Below are 21613 nucleotides of genomic sequence, written 5' to 3' on the forward strand. Positions count from 1 at the left end.
ACCATTACCAACCCACTGACACAATACAAAATCTACGGGTTTACCATCCACCATTGTAATAACCTCATGAAACATCTAATGACATAACAACATTCATACTACAGTCAAACCCTAATGTCTGGGAACTAAATACTAAAACACATGGAAGCGTTGTGCACATGAATACATATCAAAGGTATGAAATTTCTCCATTTTGGCAAATCTGGGAATCTCTCACCATTTCTGATCCGTCCAACACCAGCTCAGTAAAAGTCTCGATCAAAAATGGAAAATTCTTTTTGCAAGTTATGTTCACAGGGAGGGAGGCTCGGCAACATTTTCACGTCAGGAGAAAAATGTTTCTGGGACAAATTTCCATCTGAAAAAGAATTTTCAGTCAGAAAAACACTACAAATGAAGCAGGAACGGCTATATAGGCACGGCAGACTGTGTGGGTCTAGAATATTAATTTCTCATCTGTTATACTTCAGAAATCTTCAGACTAATAATTAGAAACGTTTAGTTATACCTGGACCCAAGATTTTTGCTGTTGTTTAATTTTGATTTGTTTAGATGTTATTCAGGGGGTGGGATGGATTGGGGGCTTATCAGGTCCTTGTGTTTTTGCTTGCTTACCCCATCTTTTATATCCATTATCTAATTTGCTTGTTAGCTGTTTAATTTCGGTTTGATTCACTTTTGTTTTTCTCGTTGGTGGATGGGGTGGGGGAAACTTAGCGGGCCCTTGCGTTTCTGGTTACTTACCCCATCATTTGTATATATATTTTGGTGTCGGATCACTGGATTTTACAATTTGTCTTCAACTTGAGGAATCAAAAATGACTTTTTCTAGATTGTCTTATCTTTCTACCATCCATTTTTGAAATGACTTTTTTTTCTAGATTATCGTATCTTCCTACCATCCATTTTTTAAGTGTTTCTCTATTTTGTTCTTCAGTTTTTCCCACATTATATTTGCTCTGTCATGAAGTAACATATCTATTGATGGTAATTTTGTTCTTTGATGTAGCTCTTCACTTCTGATAATTTCACGACATGCTACGAGTTTCACAGTTTTGTTTTGTACTCTTTGTGTTATTAGCTGTTATACAAACTCTGAGGTGTTATTACACGTTATACAAATTGTGATGTGCTATTACTCATTATACAAACTGTGAGGTGTTATTACCCGTTATACAATCTGTCAGGTGTTTTGACACGTTATTGAAATTGTGAGGTGTTATTACCTGTTATACAATCTGTTAAGTGTTATTACCTGTTATAGAAACTGAGGTGTTATTACTCGTTATACAATCTGTGAGGTGTTTTTACACGATATTGAAACTGTGAGGTGTTATTACCTGTTATACAAACTGTTAAGTGTTATTACATGTTATAGAAACTGAGGTGTTATTACCCATTATAAAAACTCTGAAGCATTATTACCTGCTATACACACTGTGAGGTGTTAATGCCCGTTATACACACTGTAAGGTGTTATTACCCGTTATACAAACTGTGAGGTGTTATTACCCGTTATACAAACTGTGAGGTGTTATTACCCGTTATACAAACTGTGAGGTGTTATTACCCGTTATTCAAACTGTGAGGTGTTATTACCCGTTATGCAAACTGTGAGGTGTTATTACCCGTTATACAAACTGTGAGGTGTTATTACCCGTTATACAATCTGTGAGGTGTTATTACCCGTTATACAATCTGTGAGGTGTTATTACAGGATAGAAAAACTGTGAGGTGTTATCGCAAGCTATACGAACTGTGAGGTGTTATCACGTATTATACAAACTCTGAGTTGTTATCACCCGTTATACAAACTGTGGGGTGTTGTTACACGTTATACAAACTGTGAGGTGTCATTACCCGTTATACAAACTGTGAGGTGTTATTACCCGTTATTCAAACTGTGAGGTGTTATTACCCGTTATACAAACTGTGAGGTGTTATTACCCGTTATTCAAACTGTGAGGTGTTATTACCCGTTATACAAACTGTGAGGTGTTATTACAGGTAAGTGCCACTGCTGGAGAGTGCATGGTTGTCATGTTGGTGGTTGGTCGGTGTAAGACACTGAACACGTGGTTAGTACATGAGTGACGACAGTTCTTTGGCTACCTTATGACCGTCAGGTCATCATCTGATTAAACCACAAGTGTCAGGCAATTGCTGAGTTAGACCAGAACAGTCAAATTAGACTTAATTTAGTGTTCCTAGGGACTGTGCAGTTGTTACTGAGGGTAGTTTAAAGTGAATCATTTGCTCGTTAGGTAGTTAAAGGGAAATAGCTCGTTAAGCCCTGAATACAGAGTAAAACAGTTTCTAGTTCATGTGTACCAAATCTTAGCACATATTGTACCAATTTTTTGTACACGGTGATGATATTCTTTCTTAGTACACAATGAAACAGGTCTTCTTCATCCCATATGAATGAATGTAAGATTCCAAAGGAAATTTTTCAGTTCTTCCCCAGCGATGACTGATAACTTATGATTTTAGATAAATTTCATCCGGTCTGCTGGACGTGAGCCACTGTGAGAATCCTGGGAGGAAAGATGAATGGGAAAGCTGACACCTCAGTGGCAAACATGACCAGACTACCACACCATACGAGCCTTGACCAGCTCAACATACAGATAAGCCCTCACCAGCCCACCACACCAGTAGACCTGACCATCTCACCAGTCCATTAAACCTCAGAAACCATTGACCAATCAAGTGATCCATTCATTACGGGAAATTGAGGCTTGGTTCAAGAAAACATGACCATGACAAACACTTTGAATTACATCTTTTCATTTGTATTTACAACTAAATATACAACTCATGTCCTGAATCCATTTACATTGCTAAGAGGAGAAAACCCCTTGCAACATGTTAACATACATGATAAATATATATCATCATCGCTAAATAGAAAGAGAGATAATGAAAAGGCAGGTCCAGATAAATTTCATGCGAAGACAACAGCAGAGGTGAAAAATGAGATAAACGCCTGACTCTTCTCTTTATTAAGTCACTTGCTACGGGAAATGTTCGAGGGAATGGAAATCTGCGTGTAACACCAACATTCAGAAAATGTAATGAATACTGCTTGGAAATTATCCTTCCAATACGTAGCGAAACGTGTGTAGCTGGTAAACGTATGGCAACCATCATTCGGGATAAAATTGTAAACCATTTGGACGATCATCATTATATAAACGACTCCCACCATGATTTTCGAGGAAATCGATCATATCTAACAAAGTTAACTGATTTCTCTTATGAAATAGTCTACATGTAAGGTAAAATTAAGCAGGTAATGTCATCTATTCATATTTCTAAGAAGTGTTCGTTAAAGGTTGCTGAAAAAAGTTAAGACACTTGGTTTAAATGGGATTGTCCTTCAGTGATCAGGCTCACTGACCGTCGAGTGTGAGTGATCAATAATCAAACCTCAGAATGGATAGACGTAACAAGTGGCGTACCACAAGGATCAGTTTTGAGATCGGTTATCTTTTTCATATGTATCAATGATATTGATAACGCGCTACATTCTAAGATATCGAAATTCGCAGATGATACTAAGGTGAGAAATAAATCTACAACAGTAATGAAGCGTCGGCAGCTCATATCGATACAGAAAAACTTGTGGACCAGGCTAGGAGGTAGCAGAGATCGTTTGGTGTTAATACTTGTAAAATCTTACATATCGGTAGTAAAAATGGAAGGGTAAGTTACAGTATGAATTCTGCTGAACTACAAAAGGCGAATGAGGAAAAAGACTTAAGCGTAATAAGCTCTGGTGACCTAAAGCCATATAAGCAAATCAAGGAAGCAGAAATAAAAGTGAATAATATTCTTGTATGCATAGGCAGGGGTTGTTGAATTGAACAAAATTATCCTCACTCTTGCAAGTCACTGATGAATCTCCATCTCGATTGTTGTGTTCAGTTCTGGTCACCTTTCTTAGGGAAAGACATAAACAAAATGGAGTGAATACAGAGGCGAGGTGGCAAAATGATTCTTAGGATGAGGAACAAATCCTATGAAAGTTGACTAAGCTGCATAGATTTATGTAGTTTAGAAAATAAAGGTTAAGACGTGATCTAATGCAGGCTTCACAATTATCAAAGGCTTTGATCATCTCGATCTAACAAACAATTTCTAGACACGTCTTACATGAATCATAGAAATGGATACAAACTAGTAGGTAAAAGTTTTACCTCGAATGAAGCAAAACATGTTTTCCTTCGACTGGAATGTTAATGTAGGAATGATTTACCAACTACAATAGTTAAAATCAATACCATATATATTTGGTTCCAAGTCCACGACTAACACTGCTCCCACTTATCTAGATGAAAAGTTTACAGTTTTTCTCTTTGAAAAACCTTTGTTTTTCTACTCATGCCACACGTGTGCATGTGTTTCTAGACTCTTCCACTAGCACAAACAATCCCGTTGTGACCTATTGATCTCTAGCTGTGAGAATTCCTCTGTATTCTTTGTAACACACTACTTGCTGGAGGGCCAGTATTACGAGTTTTTCGTTCACCATATGATGCTGTCGAGCTGCACCATATCATCTGGCCGGCATGGAGGAAGATTTAATGATAGGTGGTGAAAATAGGAATTTTGAAACGAGTAACCAATACATCAAAGCTGAACAGCCATTAAAAGTGCACACAGTCGTTCTGGTCTTCCCTCTGGGGCGCTCTCAGCCAACTCTTGCAGACCAGCGACAAGAACCTCAGTTTCAGGAAAAAATGTTCGTCTGTTGGACCGAGATGAAATTACCTTAAGATTACATTATCAGAGTACTAAAGGCCCTCATAACTTTATCTTTATACCTCAGGGAATCGTAGTAAATAAAGATAAGAACAAATACAGCCAAAATGTGTTCCTGATGTGCTGGTTGCCTTGGTGCACCGGCTTCTAAGTTCCAATGGGCTTGTCGGCGGAATCACTGGCACACACAGCTCACGGTTAAGTCTCCGTCTTATCTAAGTGGTTACCTCTGGCTCACGAGGGAAGACTGAAGGACCTAAAGTCTAAGCAAGCTGACTTCTATTTTGCTGCTTGGAGAAATATAGCGAGTTTTGCTCCTTATTTTTGCAGTATCCTTCCTTGATATCATGGTTGTCCGAGTACACTTGATAATGGTTGTCCGACTACAATTAGTGATGAGGAAGTTGTGCTTCAGTTTTTCTTCTAATGGATTCTGTCTAGCTGTCTAGAAGGCCAAGACTTATTAACCTCTGATAGAAAACTTTAGGAATTGATTTTAAAAACAACCAAATATTCTCAAATTACACTCTTGATGCAAATAGGTATATAGGGTTAGATCCGTCTAATTTCACTCGCAACAATGGATACAAACTCATGAGCAAAAGGTTACACATGGAAACAAAGTACCTTTACTTCAACGGGAGTTTGGCTTTATAATGACATATAGATAGAACATAAGAACGGTGCGATTCACTCCACTTCTGATGGTATTTGTGCACTCGTATATATATATATATGTATATATATATATATATATATATATATATATATATATATATATATATACAGGGGAGAAATATATATATATATATATATATACATATATATATATTTTTTTTTTTTTATTATACTTTGTCGCTGTCTCCCGCGTTTGCGAGGTAGCGCAAGGAAACAGACGAAAGAAATGGCCCAACCCCCCTCCATACACATGTATATACATACGTCCACACACGCAAATATACATACCTACACAGCTTTCCATGGTTCACCCCAGACGCTTTACATGCCTTGATTCAATCCACTGACAGCACGTCAACCACGGTATACCACATCGCTCCTTTCACCTTCCTGCATGTTCAGGCCCCGATCACACAAAATCTTTTTCACTCCATCTTTCCACCTCCAATTTGGTCTCCCTCTTCTCCTCGTTCCCTCCACCTCCGACACATATATCCTCTTGGTCAATCTTTCCTCACTCATTCTCTCCATGTGCCCAAACCACTTCAAAACACCCTCTTCTGCTCTCTCAACCACGCTCTTTTTATTTCCACACATCTCTCTCACCCTTACGTTACTCACTCGATCAAACCACCTCACACCACACATTGTCCTCAAACATCTCATTTCCAGCACATCCATCCTCCTGCGCACAACTCTATCCATAGCCCACGCCTCGCAACCATACAATATTGTTGGAACTACTATTCCTTCAAACATACCCATTTTTGCTTTCCGAGATAATATATATATATATATATATATATATATATATATATATATATATATATATATATATATATATATATATATATATATATATATATATATATATATATATATATATATATATATATATATATATATATATTTATATATATATATATATATATATATATATATATATATATATATATATATATATATATATATATATATATATATATATATATATATATATATTTCTCCCCTGTCCCCAGGATAGGGGAGAAAGAATTATCCCTGGGGATAGGGGAGAAAGAATATTATCCCTGGGGATAGGGGAGAAAGAATATGTCCCTGGGGATAGGGAAGAAAGAATACTTCCCACGCATTCCTCACTTGTCGTAGAAGGCGACTAAAGGGGACGGGAGCGGGGGACCAGAAACCCTCCCCTCCTTGTATTTTGACTTTCTAAAAGGGGAAACAGAAGAAGGAGTCACGCGGGGAGTGCTCATCCTCCTCGAAGGCTCAGATTGGGGTGTCTAAATGTGTGTGGATGTAACCAAGATGAGAAAAAAGGAGAGATAAGTAGTATGTTTAAGGAAAGGAACCTGGATGTTTTGGCTCTGAGTGAAACGAAGCTCAAGGGTAAATAGGAAGAGTGGTTTGGGAATGTCTTGGGAGTAAAGTCAGGGGTTAGTGAGAGGACAAGAGCAAGGGAAGGAGTAACACTACTCCTGAAGCAGGAGTTGTAGGAGTATGTGATAGAGTGTAAGAAAGGAAATTCTATATTGATATGGGTAAAACTGAAAGTTGATGGAGAGAGATGGGTGATTATTGGTGCATATGCACCTGGGCATGAGAGGAAAGATCATGAGAGGCAAGTGTTTTGGGAGCAGCTGAATGAGTGTGTTAGTGGTTTTGATGCACAAGACCGGGTTACAGTGATGGGTGATTTGAATGCAAAGGTGAGTAATGTGGCAGTTGAGGGAATAATTGGTATGCATGGGGTGTTCAGTGTTGTAAATGGAAATGGTGAAGAGCATGTAGATTTATGTGCTGAAACGGAGTGGTGATTGGGAATACCTGCTTAAAAAGCGAGATATACATAAGTATACGTATGTAAGTAGGAGAGATGGCCAGAGAGCGTTATTGGATTACGTGTTAATTGATAGGCGCACGAAAGAGAGACTTTTGAATATTGATATGCTGAGAGGTGCAACTGGAGGGATGTCTGATCATTATCTTATCGAGGCGAAGGTGAAGATTTGTATGGGTTTTCAGAAAAGAAGATAATGTTGGGGTGAAGATAGTGGTGAGAGTAAGTAAGCTTGGGAAGGAGACTTGTGTGAGGAAGTACCAGGAGAGACTGAGTACAGAATGGAAAAAGGTGAGAACAAAGGAGGTAAGGGGAGGGGGGGAGGAATGGGATGTATTCATGGAAGCAGTGAAGGCTTGCGCAAAAGATGCTTGTGGTATGAGAAGCGTGGGAGATGGGTTGATTAGAAATGGTAGTGGGATGAAGAAGTAAGATTATTAGTGAAAGAGAATAGAGAAGAATCTGGACGATTTTTGCAGGAAAAAATTGCAAATGAGTGGGAGATGTATGAAAGAAAGAGGCAGAAGGTCAAGAGAAGGGTGCAAGAGGTGAAAAAGAGGGCAAAAGAGAGTTGGGGTGAGAGAGTGTCATTAAATTTTAGGGAAAATTAAAAAAGGTTTGAAGGAGGTAAATAAAGTGCGTAAGACAAGGGAGCAAATGGGAACTTCGGTGAAGGGGGCTAATAGGGAGGTGATAACAAGTAGTGGTGATGTGAGGAGGAGATGGAGTGAGTATTTTGAAGGTTTGTTGAATGTGTTTGATGATAGAGTGGTAGATATATGGTGTTTTGGTCGAGGTGGTGTGCAAAGTGAGAGGGTTAGGGAAAATGATTTGATGAACAGATAAGAGGTAGTAAAAGCTTTACAGAAGATGAAAGCCGGCATGGCAGCAGGTTTGGATGGTATTGCAGTGGAATTTATTAAAAAAGGGGGTGACTGTATTGTTGAATGGATGGTAAGATTATTCAATGTATGTATGGTTCATGGTGAGGTGCTTGAGGATTGGCGGAATGCTTGCATAATGTCTTTGTACAAAGGCAAAGAGGATAAGAGTGAGTGCTCAAATTACAGAGGTTTCAGTTTGTTGAGTATTCCTGGTAAATTATATGGGAGGGTATTGATTGAGAGGGTGAAGGCATGTACAGAGCATCAGATTGGGGAAGAGCAGTGTGGTTTCAGAAGTGGTATAGGATGTGTGCATCAGGTGTTTGCTTTGAAGAATGTATGTGAGAAATACTTAGAAAAGCAAATGGATTTGTATGTAGCATTTATGGATCTGGAGAAGGCATATGATAGAGTTGATAGACATGCTCTGTGGAAGGTTTTAAGAATATATGGTGTGGGAGGCAAGTTGTTAGAAGCAGTGAAAAGTTTTTATCGAAGATGTAAGGCATGTGTACGTGTAGGAAGAGAGGAAAGTGATTGGTTCTCAGTGAATGTAGGTTTGCGGCAGGGGTGTGTGATGTTTCCATGGTTGTTTAATTTGTTTATAGACGGGGTTGTTAGGGAAGTGAATGCAAGAGTTTTGGAAAGAGGGGCAAGTATGCAGTCTGTTGTGGATGAGAGAGCTTGGGAAGTGAGTCAGTTGTTGTTCGCTGATGATACAGCGCTGGTGGCTGATTCATGTGAGAAACTGCAGAAGCTGGTGACTGAGTTTGGTAAAGTGCGTGAAAGAAGAACGTTAAGAGTAAATGTGAATAAGAGCAAGGTTATTATGTACAGTAAGTTATTAGGTACATTAGGGTTGAGGGTCAAGTCAATTGGGAGGTAAGTTTGAATGGAGAAAAACTGGAGGAAATAAAGTGTTTCAGATATCTGGGAGTGGATCTGGCAGCAGATGGAACCATGGAAGCGGAAGTGAATCATAGGGTGGGGGAGGGGTCGAAAATCCTGGAAGCCTTGAATAATGTTTGGAAGTCGAGAACATTATCTCGGAAAGCAAAGATGGGTATGTTTGAAGGAATAGTGGTTCCAACAATGTTGTAAGGTTGCGAGGCGTGGGCTATGGATAGAGTTGTGCGCAGGAGGGTGGATGTGCTGGAAATGAGATGTTTGAGGACAATATGTGGTGTGAGGTGGATTGATCGAGTAAGTAATAATAAGGTAAGAGAGATGTGTGGTAATAAAAAAAGAGTGGGGTTGATAGAGCAGAAGAGGGTGTTTTGAAATGGTTTGGTCACATGGAGAGAATGAGTGAGGAAAGATTGACCAAGAGGATATATGTGTCAGAGGTGGAGGGAACGAGGAGAAGTGGGAGACCAAATTGGAAGTGGAAAGATGGAGTGAAAAAGATTTTGAGTTATCGGGGCCTGAACATGCAGGGGGGTGAAAGGCGTGCAAAGAACAGAGTGAATTGGAACGATGTGGTATACCGGGGTTGACGTGCTGTCAATGGATTGAATCAGGGCATGTGAAGCGTCTGGGGTAAACCATGGAAAGTCGTGTGGGGCCTGGATGTAGAAAGGCAGCTGTGGTTTCAGTGCATTATTACATGAGAACTAGAGACTGGGTGTGAACGAATGAGGCCTTTGTTTTTTCCTAGCGCTACCTCGCATACATGAGGGGGGAGGGGGTTGTTTTTCCATGTGTGGCGAGGTGGCGATGGGAATAAATAAAGGCAGACAGTATGAATTATGTACACGTGTATATATGTATATGTCGGTGTGTATATATATGTCTATATTGAGATGTATAGGTATGTATATATTGCCTGTGTGTACGTGTTTGTATATACATGTGTATGTGGGTGGGTTGGGCCATTCTTTCGTCTGTTTCCTTACGCTACCTCGCAACGCGGGAGACAGCGACAGAGCAAAATAAATATAAATGACATATAAATATATATATATATATATATATATATATATATATATATATATATATATATATATATATATATATATATATATATATATATATATATATATATATATATATATATATATATATATATATATATATATATATATATATATTTCTCACATACATTCTTCAAAGCAAACACCTGATCCACACATCCTCTACCACTTCTGAAACCACACTGCTCTTCCCCAATCTGATGCTCTGTACATGCCTTCACCCTCTCAATCAATACCCTCCCATATAATTTACCAGGAATACTCAACAAACTTATACCTCTGTAATTTGAGCACTCACTCTTATCCCCTTTGCCTTTGTACAATGGCACTATGCACGCATTCCGCCAATCCTCAGGCACCTCACCATGAGTCATACATATATTAAATAACCTTACCAACCAGTCAATAATACAGTCACACCCTTTTTTAATAAATTCCACTGCAATACCATCCAAACCTGCTGCCTTGCCGGTTTAATCTCCCTCAAAGCTTTTACTACCTCTTCTCTGTTTACCAAATCATTTTCCCTAACCCTCTCACTTTAGGAAAGCAAATGGATTTGTATGTAGCATTTATGGATTTGGAGAAGGCATATGACAGAGTTGATAGAGATGCTCTGTGGAAGGTATTAAGAATATATGGTGTGGGATGCAAGTTGTTAGAAGCAGTGAAAAGTTTTTATCGAGGATGTAAGGCATGTGTACGTGTAGGAAGAGAGCAAAGTGATTGGTTCTCAGTGAATGTAGGTTTGCGGCAGGGGTGTGTGATGTGTCCATGGTTGTTTAATTTGTTTATGGATGGGGTTGTTAGGGAGGTAAATGCAAGAGTTTTGGAAAGAGGGGCAAGTATGAAGTCTGTTGTGGATGAGAGAGCTTGGGAAGTGAGTCAGTTGTTGTTCGCTGATGATACAGCGCTGGTGGCTTATTCATGTGAGAAACTGCAGAAGCTAGTGACTGAGTTTGGTAAAGTGTGTGAAAGAAGAAAGTTAAGAGTAATTGTGAATAAGAGCAAGGTTATTAGGTACAGTAGGGTTGAGGGTCAAGTCAATTGGGAGGTAAGTCTGAATGGAGAAAAACTGGAGGAAGTAAAGTGTTTTAGATATCTGTGAGTGGATCTGGAAGCGGATGGAACCATGGAAGGGGAAGTTGATCATAGGGTGGGGGAGGGGGCGAAAATCCTGGGAGCCTTGAAGAATGTGTGGAAGTCGGGAACATTATCTCGGAAAGCAAAAATGGGCATGTTTGAAGGAATAGTGGTTCCAACAATGTTGTATGGTTGCGAGGCGTGGGCTATGGATAGAGTTGTGCGCAGGAGGATGGATGTGCTGGAAATGAGATGTTTGAGGACAATATGTGGTGTGAGGTGGTTTGATCGAGTAAGTAACGTAAGGGTAAGAGAGATGTGTGGAAATAAAAAGAGCGTGGTTGAGAGAGCAGAGGAGGGTGTTTTGAAATGGTTTGGTCACATGGAGAGAATGAGTGATGAAAGATTGACCAAGAGGATATATGTGTCGGAGGTGGAGGGAACGAGGAGAAGAGGGAGACCAAATTGGAGGTGGAAAGATGGAGTGAAAAAGATTTTGTGTGATCGGGGCCTGAACATGCAGGAGGGTGAAAGGAGGGCAAGGAATAGAGTGAGTTGGAGCGATGTGGTATACCGGGGTTGACGTGCTGTCAGTGGATTGAATCAGGGCATGTGAAGCGTCTGGGGTAAACCATGGAAAGCTGTGTAGGTATGTATATTTGCGTGTGTGGACGTATGTATATACATGTGTATGGGGGTGGGTTGGGCCATTTCTTTCGTCTGTTTCCTTGCGCTACCTCGCAAACGCGGGAGACAGCAAAAAAAAAAAAAAAAAAAAAAGAAATATATATATATATATATATATATATATATATATATATATATATATATATATATATATATATATATATATATATATATATATATATATATATATATATATATATATATATATATATATATATATATATATGTCCAGGTCACACTTTTGCCCATGGGACACGTTTTTGTCCATGCCATATTAGCTACTGTGTGAGGGAAAATGCATAGTTCACTGGAATCAAAGATGTGCGAAGGCAGCACCTCTGTCAGTCTCATGCCATTTGATATTCTCCCTGTTAACAAGGTCTTGTTGAAGTGTCAGATGCCTTTAAGAGAGAAGTCGTGGGGGCGGTCAGTGGGAGTCATAAGGATAATCTGTGTACACGTAAATAATACTTACTCCGAAGGAATGTTGCACCTCCTCGAGAGCAAAAAATCCAGGTTCAGTGATTGCTGTAGAAGGCAGCAGAAACCTTTCGGTTTATCGTAGAGGAAAAGAACTATGTCTAGTAGCTGTGCAAAGTGCAAAATTCACAGCCGTTTTGAGCAGCAGCCTCGGGCGACAAATTGTCAGTTATATGCAGCAGTTGTGTGCGGCAGCTGTATGCATTACTTGTGTACAGTAGCTTTATGCAACAGCTGTGTCCGGCAGCTGTGTGCAGTACCTCTGCACAATAAATGTGATCAGCAGGTGCGTTCAGATGTTGTGTGCAGTAGCGGTATGTGTAATCCTTGTGTTGAGCTGATATGTCCAGCATTTGTGTACAACAGCTGTATGTTGCAACCGTGCATATCAGCTGTATGTAACATTTGTGAGCATTATTCATGTGCAGCAAGTGTCTGCAGCATCCCTGTTCAACAGCTGTGCAGAGCAATTGTGTGCAACAGCAGTGCTCAGCAGCTGCGTACATCATGTGTAAAGCAGTTGTGTTCAATGTTGTGTGCAACAAGTGTGTCAAGGAGACAGGTGCAGTAGCCGCGTGCAACACTTCTGTACGGCAGTTTTATACAGAAGATGTGTGCAGCAGCTGTTTACAGCAGTTATGTGTAGTAGCTGTTTGCAGCAACTGTATGAAAACCTGTTTACAGGAACTATGTGCAGCTGCTGTGTGAAGTATCTGTGTACAACTGCTTTGTGCAGCAGTTGTGTTCAGCAATTTTGTGAAGCAGTTGTGTACAGTAGATGTTCATAACAGTTGCATAGAGAAGCTGTGTGTAGCAGCTGTATGCAGCAACGATGTGCGTCAGTTGTGTACAGCAGCTATATGCAGCAGCCATGTGCGATGCTGTTCTTAGTGCAGTAGTTAAGTACACCACCCGTGTACATTACCTGGGTAAGGCTGCTCTGGGCAGCAGCTCTGTGCATTAGTTTTGTGCAGCAGCTCTGCATATCAGTTGTGTGCAGCAGGTGACTAAAGCACCTATGTGCTGCAGTTGTGTGTGGAGCAGCAGTATATGGCGGTAAAGTGCAGCAGTAATGTACATGAGATTTGTGTAGCAGCCGAATGCATCAACTCGATATAGTAATTGCGTGTAGCAGGTATGTGCGGTAGATGTAGAGCAGCTGTGTACAGCAATGGTGTGTAGTCGCTGTGTGAAGCAGTCGTGTTCAACAGTTCTGCGTAGCAATTATGCGTATTCGTTTTGTACATCATATGTTTGGAGCAGTTGTGTACAGCAACTGTATGCAGCAGTTGTGTTTAGGAGATGTGAGCAGCAGCTGTGTGCAGTGTCTGTTGAAGTAGCTATATGCAGGTGATCTCTACAGTACCTATGTAACGCAGCTGTGAATAGCAACTGTGTACAGCAGTTTATTTGCAGCAGACTGTGTGTTACCTGTTGGAGGCACTTGTGTGCAACACCTGTGTGTAGCAGCTATGTTCTGCACCTTTGTATAGCATTATACATAGCACCTGTACATGACAGATGTGTACAGTTTTATGCAGCATCTATGTAAATCATCCGTGTAAAGCTTCAGTGTGCAGCAGCTTTATATAGCAGCTGTATACAACAGTCGTGTTCAGCAGCTATTGTACAGCAATTCTAAGCTGAAAGCGTGTGTAGCAGCTGTATACAGAAGCTGTGTGCAACAGTCTTGTGCAGAAACTTCGTGCAAACAGCTCTGTGCAACAGCTCTGTGCAACAGGTCTGTGAAGTAATTGAGTATAGCAGCTTGGTGCGGTAGCTGTGCACTACCGCTCTGTACAGAAACTGTGTGCGGCAGTTTTTACGGAAGCTGTGTGCAGCAGCTGTGTTTGGTACCCATGTGAAGCAGATGTGTGAATTGCAGTGTGCAACAAATGTTTGCAGCAGTTGTGTACATCGACTGTGTACTGTAACAGTATGCAGTTGCTGTGTGGAGCAAATGTGAACAGCAGCTGTGTACAACAGCTATGTCCAGCAGCTGCGCGTGAAACCTGATTACAACAGTTGTGTGCAACAGTTACGTTCAACAGCAGTTGCGTGCAGCACCAGGCCAACACTTCCTACACACTCAGGTTGCGAGACCTGCCACCGTAGACTCCCTGTAAACCACTTCATCTCCGAATACAACAAACATAACCCACAAAGATGAGGACAATTATCATTCTTTTTCAAAATCCACAGCACCAGAACAGCAACAGCATCCCATCTAATATATCCAATAAATTATCACAGGATGATAACCATCTGATGGAAAACCAATTTTCTTTCTCACGTTGTGATCTGGTTTAGCTGATGTGATGTATATGATTAATGTATACTTATGTAGACTGTCGCTCCTTCCCTGTATTGTCCTTCCTTTGTAATTGAAGATACACAACTGTGTTATCTCTTTTTTTCATTCTCTTGTCTCGTACTGCATCGGTATGAACGAATCATTAACAATGAAAAGGATATTGACCGAATGTCCTTCTATGGGTTGCTAGCCATTAAATCCAACACATTTTCAAAATGTTTATTGTGTTCTCTCCCTAAAGGTCGAATGACAACACAGAAAACAGTTTGAGAAATGGCGAGTAAACAGTGTTCTCATTTTGCAGGTAAACACATCAGTTGTTTGAGTTTACTTTTGCCTGACTGTAGAGTTTGACAGTCTTTTGCCTAAAGTTGGGAATATCCTCAAAGATACGTTCGTCATCCACACGACGATCTAACGGGTACCCGTGGGGTCGCTTGTCGGGATACTGTCTGTCGTAACCATAGTGGATGAATTTGGTGTTGTCATGTAGGTCGTCCATGGCTGCGTCAGCTTGGCCGTCCGTCACAGCCACCACCAAATTGAACTCCATCCCTTGGGCCTGACCTTTGGGCAGCAGGAATCTGTTGGGTAACCCAATCGCACTTTCATATTCCTCAGTGTTAAGGTGGCAGTGTGAGGAAAGCGCTGCTTCGGCCTCCTTCATCAGAGACTGGAGACTCGGCACATCAGGAACAGTCACTGCCGACTCATTGGACCTACGTGTGATGTGGTTAATGCCAGTCATCACTGTTGGAATAACAAGACATATTAGACTCATATTCAATAAATCACTTCTTTATCTGTTACTAAATTCTCCCTAATACAGTTATCTCCGTTCTTAAGTTTAGAGGAAACTGGGGTTCCATTTACTCTACTTCATTTTTGACAATTTGTCATTATCTTACTGTGATACTTGATTAATCAACTTACGTTTTACCCAGAACTTGTCCAGCTCTATAGCGAGCCATCGACCTTCGTTGAATGGGTAGACGAGGCCGTTGTTGTCGTGACGAGGCCAGGCGAAGATGCGAACTGTGGCTAGGACTTCACTGTTAAAGTTGTTGTTGATATCGATGACGAAGGAGAAATTTCTGTGATTTAAACGTTGCACGTACGTAACAATTTCCACATCGTCAATATCAACAGTGTCGTCCACAGCATTCAGAAGGCTGTATTCAAAATCCTCAAAGAATGTTTCTAGAGTGCCGTCAATGCCAATACTATCAATCGCTACACCTTTAAACTCCAACTCGTCCCTGGTGTATGGAGTAAGAGAGTCTTTATGTTCCCTGAAGATGTTATCCATATATTTGTGGAGCCTGAAGAAACTAGGGTCACGTGTGGAGGTCTCGAAGTGTTCCAACACGCCGGGAGGCAGGCCGAACTTGCCTGTGGGGTCTCCCTGGCGGCCTAGCATGATGTGAGCTGTGTTGTGGAGGGAGCCGTAGAACCCGGGGTTGGCACTGTACCCTGACGACTCGATGATGTCACCAAGGAATTCAATACCGTGAGAGTTCATGATGTCGATGATTGACCCGTCCAGAGAGGTGATATAACCATGAGCTATAGCGTCACGGATACGGCCGTCAATCATAAGCATGTCTTGGACACGAGCAACACCCTCCACATCCACGAAGTCGACATTATCGGGACGGGATGGGAAATAACCACCATACTTGTAAGCTGTATGAGGAGCAAAGCCTTCTTTGATGGGTTTGTTCCAGCTGAGTTCCTCTACTGGTTCCAGGTAGTTGGAGAGACGTTCGGCGTCATAGCGGACGGTCAGCTGATGATGGACCCAGAAGAAGCTTTCACCTTTGCGATCCAGATGTAGGCCTTTATGCCAGTCTTCCCACCAGAATGGATATTCCATATGCCAAAGAACGTGGTGGGTGTTCAAGCCAATGTCCTCACCGAAGTAAGCGACACGCTGCTCAGGGTTCTTCTTGCTACCTGAAAAGTTGGACTGAAGTCTGGAAGGAGTGTTAGTCATCTGGGCTTTATAGGCCATCTGGATTACTTCACTATTGGTGAACATGTGAGGAGTGACCTCGTAGAGGGGTGGTAGCACCACACCCTTTCCCTTCTTTGAGTGAATCAGAGATATGTACAAAGCATAGACAAACTCTCCTTCATTCATATGCTTACGGAAGTAGGCAGCATTACTGATGAAAGTCTGCCAGTTTTTGCAATGGACTAAAACGTTAAACATCATAAACGCTTCCTCCCTTTGCCGTGTGTTAAAGAGCGAGAACCAGTGTTTCTTTTGCAAAAGCCTGCCAGCCTTTAGCTCTGCCATCAGCGTATTAACACCGGCTCCGTTGTCATAATAAGGGAGTAGGTCGGCCAGCGGGTCAAAATTTTCTGCAAGCTGCTTCAAGTTCTCATCACGAATATCCCCGTACAACTTGAACACCAGGTAGTTGACGTCATGCTGCTTCTGTGCCAGAGTCACATCTACCAAAGAAAAAATAAGAAATTGTGAAAAATAGGATTCTACTAAAATAGTGTTGAGGAATCTAAGATTATTTGAGATTTAATGGGGAGACTTTAGATCCTTCAGATCATCAATTAGTTCCAAGTAGAAAGCTATTTTGTCATAGAAATGTTTGTATGAGATGGATATGATGAATTTTTCAAATGTGCGACAACAGGTGATATCAAGAAGGATAGGTATAGAGTACAAAAACAATGATATCCCTTCATCCAAAGAACACACAAAGATACTCATGAGTCACTACTCATGAATCAGCCACAAACCGTCACACTTAAACAGGAGTCAAATAAAACATACACATATTCCATCGAAAAACTACTGCCTAACTACATTCCATTCCCAATAACACAAGCAGTGCAGTCTTAACCTGACCCAACTCTCCTGCAACGACCCCTGACAACATAGCACACTCACATTAGGCGCGTACTGCCCCACTTGCATGTTTTCCCACAGAACAAAACTCCAACCATTATAGGCACCACATACAACACACACACACATGACATACACTCCTCAAACCAATAACATAAACACAAAAAGCAACTCATCAACTAAATGCCCTCAGAATACAAAGTGGATCATATTTGAACAAGAAAAGATTCCCTCACCTTCAACAAACATTTCATCTTCTCCACTTTGACCCATGCCTCGCCTGCCTGGTCTTCCACCCACAACAAAAGCAGATACAACAAAGATGTAAACCACACAAAATAACGTAGTCACAACAATAATTGGCTGCCGAGCAACCACTTATACTCAACACCATCAAAATGAAACAAACTTCCTCCGAATACAGTCCCACCTCTACATGCTTAACACTCAGTCCTATGCAATAGCATAAAAACCCTCCCTCCTAAACCGCTTTATAGACTACCCACCAATCTCCAAGTAGAAATAAAAATGTTACTCCTGCCTCACACTTTTACCCCAGCCTCACACTTCAGTAACTTCTCACACAGCTCCACTACCTCCAACAACAAAAACGATGGAAAACACACACACACTGAAATAACGCGGCACGCACTAAATAACCGGTTTCCCAACTCAGTCAAACCCCAACACACTAAACATATACCCATTAGAAACGAACTCACCCAACAAACACGAGTCATACTCTCCCGCTTACACTCTGGACATCACACATCACTACAACATCACAAATATCGTTTCAACATATCACAAGATTCTTGATGCTCTTAAGAGAGCCACCTTAAATAAGACACCGAGCACCTGTTACTTAATTTCCCTGCACATAAACGCACACGTATTCACCCAACATCATTACCTACCCCAACATTGTCCGTGTTCATTACGGAAAGAAAAAGAAGAGTGAGAGAAGTCTAAAGGCATTTCCCAGTCACCACAGTCTTACCTCTGGCCTAGCCTCCCGCGGCCTGACCGACACTTGATACATTGTTGTAATCTCAACAAAGGACATCTTGCACCCTAAGCTAACCACTCAGGTCATAGACCAGGTACCTGACCAGGTAAATGACACTGACTCACAAATGGGGGAAGTGTGATATAGTCCTCCAACGGTCCACTGTAATGACTTGGCGATCATGCTCACACAATTAACCGTTTCGGCATCGCCGAAACAACTGATTGTTAAATACCCCTAGATCAATGAGACGGCCGATCAGTCAAACAGTCTATTGGCTACCGGACACCGATGCTACAGGACACCCTACGCCTGGAAACGTCCACTCTCTGGCAGGGTGACTCACAGGCATTTTTTGAAGCGTCTCCAGGTTATTGTGGCTTCTGGCATGACTCACGTAGGACATGGTCAATGCCTGTGTCTTGCAAGAGCCTCACCTTCAAGAACTAAGGGCCAAGCTTCCTTCTGCAGCAGCACAGAGACAAAACTTCAAACGTTTCCTGCTGTGTCAGGACTCGAGTGCACCACTTTCCTGCCTGAGACTCACCTCTGCCTTACCTCACCTCATCTTACCTGATCCTGTACCACAAGCAGTGGCTCATCCTGACCTACATCATAACTGTACTTATCCAATGAAGCACTGGATCATTGCCGCCCCTCCTGACCCCGACTTCACCCTCAGTCCCCACTAAGATTAGATTAGACCACCTGACTCTGGTAACAAACTCGTAAGGATTTCCTCTACTACTGACGTTTACTTAAACACAAACATTATTCTCTTATACAACTTTACCGTGGAGTTTATTCCAGTATAAAATCCAGCCATTATTTCTATGATCTTACACCTTTCATTACGACGGCTTCTAGAGATCAACACTCACAATTGCCAAAGAGTCTGACTGAGAAGTGATTACGTCGTTGGTCACTGTTAGCATTTTTCTGCACTACGGTACACACAAAGCATATATAAAGTACACTTACCCCTAGTGTCGTCGGCTTGAAGACAGTCGTATGGCAAACTTGCTGCGGCAGCCACCAGGGCGCAGTAGAGAAAGACCTTCATGTTCTCAGCTCGGAGAGAGGTCGGCGCTCCTGGTTATATACCTTGTCAGCTGGGTTGACCGTGAGACTATCAACGTCTTGCCTGATACGGCCGGAGTCATCCAAGATTACCCCTGACAGAGCAGTTTATCAAGTAGGTACTTGTGCTTGCTCACACTCGCGGACCCAGATATAAAGACAAGTACGTTACTGTTTGTACCAGACAAGGTGCGCAGCAGGCAAGGTATGTACCAGGCTGGTTTGTACCAGGCAATGTGATCAGCAGGCAGGGTGTGTACCAGGCAGGCTGTGTACCAGGCAAGGTAAGCAGCAGGCAGGGTGTGGACCATGCAGGCTGTGTACCAGGCAAAGTGAGCAGCAGGCAGGGTTGTACCAGGGAGGCTGTCTACCAGGCAAGGTGAGCAGCAGGCAGGGTGTGTACCAGGCTGCCTGTGTACCAGGCAAAGTGAGCAGCAGGCAGGGTTGTACCAGGCAGGCTGTCTACCAGGCAAGGTGATCAGCAGGCAAGGTGTGTACCAGGCAGGCTGTTTACCAGGCAAGGTGAGCAGCAGCCAGGCTGTGTACCAGGTAGGGTGAGCAGCTGGCAGGGTGTGTACCAGGCAGGCTGTGAACCAGGTAAGGTGAGCAGCAGGCAGGCTGTGTACCAGGCTGGCTGTGTAACAGGCAAGGTGAACAGCAGGAAAGGTGTGTACCAGGCAGGATGTGTATCAGACAGGCACTGTACCAGGCAAGATGAGCAGCAAGCAAGGTGTGTACCAGGCAGACTGTGTACCAAGCAAGGTGAGCAGCAGGCAAGGTGTTTACCAGGCAGGCTGTGTACCAGGCAAGGTAAGCAGCAGGCAATGTGTGTACCAGGCAGGCTGTGTACCAGGTAAAGTGAGCAACAGACGAGGTGTGTACCAGGCAGGCTGTGTACTAGACACGGTGAGCTGCTGGCAAGGTGTTTACCAGGCAGGCAGTGCACCAGGTAAGGTGAGCAGCAGGCAAGGTGTGTAACAATCTGCCTGTGTACCACGTAAGGTGAGCAGCAGGCAAGGTGTATGCCAAGTAGGCTGTGCACCAGGAAAGGCTCTGTACCAGGCAAGGTGAGCAGCAGGCAAGGTGTGTATCAAGCTGGCTGTGCACCAGGCAAGGTGAGCAGCAGGCAAGGTGTGTACCAGGCAGGCTGTGTACCACGCAAGGTGAGCACCTGGCAAAGTGTGTACCAGGCAGGCTGTGTAGCAGGCAAGGTGAGTACCAGGCAAGGTTTTTACCAGGTAGATTGTGTACTACGCAAGGTGAGTGCCAAGCAAAGTGTTTACCAGGTAGGTTGTGTACCAGGCGGGGTACATATTCCTCATCTGTGTTTGGGGTAGATAGGGTTGGTAAGTATGCTGGGGGGAGCTGATGTCGAGTTGTGGAATTCGTTGGCAAATATGGGCAAGTGTCGTTAATTTGAGCTACACAAGGGAAAAGGGAGAGCCTTCGCTTGTCAAAAAGACTTAGTTCTTTTATTCTTCATACTAACGACAGAAGTTGACCCACGTTTAATGCTGCATCTTGTTTGGGTGCTATGTCTTCGCGGCTCGTACTTCAAGTTGCACTCTGTTGGAAAGTTTCTTGTAAAGGTCGCTGTTACGACTGTTTGAACGCACGATTTTTCTGCTGCAGAAGTTGGTTGATGTGGTGGATGACCCAGGGAGCGTCGGCCCGGTGTAGTGTTACCATTTCTGAGGAAAGAAGTGTTGGTGGGCCTGGCTGCAGATGTCATGATACTTCCACCACGTGATCTCACCTTTATCTTCACTAATCAACTCAGTCCTCTGATCACAACTTACCCACCAACCGAAATTTCTCTCGCTTAGTAAGTAAGCGACCGGAGAGTTGTGGTGTCTGCCCGCTTGTGTTGGGAGAGGACTGCGTTCCAGGGTAGGAGGGGAGGGGAGAAGCCTGGAAGTGTGGTCAGCCATGTCAATAAGATTCAG

The 21613-nt window shown here is 42.3% G+C and overlaps 1 protein-coding gene across 1 annotated transcript; it reads right to left on the minus strand.

The window, feature by feature from the left end:
- Positions 1-14911: 14911 nt before the first annotated feature.
- Positions 14912-19733, minus strand: LOC139764646 (hemocyanin subunit-like). Its single transcript, XM_071691506.1, has 3 exons — positions 19569-19733; positions 15640-17166; positions 14912-15456 (listed from the first exon to the last, which is right to left on the minus strand). Exons 1-3 carry the CDS (start codon positions 19648-19650, stop codon positions 15020-15022), a joined length of 2046 nt encoding a protein of 681 aa, XP_071547607.1. The 5' UTR covers positions 19651-19733; the 3' UTR covers positions 14912-15019.
- Between the last annotated feature and the right edge of the window lie 1880 nt (positions 19734-21613).

This window comes from Panulirus ornatus, chromosome 50, assembly GCF_036320965.1.
Source record: "Panulirus ornatus isolate Po-2019 chromosome 50, ASM3632096v1, whole genome shotgun sequence".
Taxonomy (NCBI): domain Eukaryota; kingdom Metazoa; phylum Arthropoda; class Malacostraca; order Decapoda; family Palinuridae; genus Panulirus; species Panulirus ornatus.

Excerpts from the sequence above, each read along its gene's own strand:
- LOC139764646 (XM_071691506.1), bottom strand. The coding sequence starts at position 19,650 with ATGAAGGTCTTTCTCTACTGCGCCCTGGTGGCTGCCGCAGCAAGTTTG. Across the intron at positions 17,167-19,568 it reads TCAAGCCGACGACACTAGGG|ATGTGACTCTGGCACAGAAG; the intron begins GTAAGTGTACTT and ends TTTCTTTGGTAG. Across the intron at positions 15,457-15,639 it reads GGACAAGTTCTGGGTAAAAC|TGATGACTGGCATTAACCAC; the intron begins GTAAGTTGATTA and ends TTATTCCAACAG.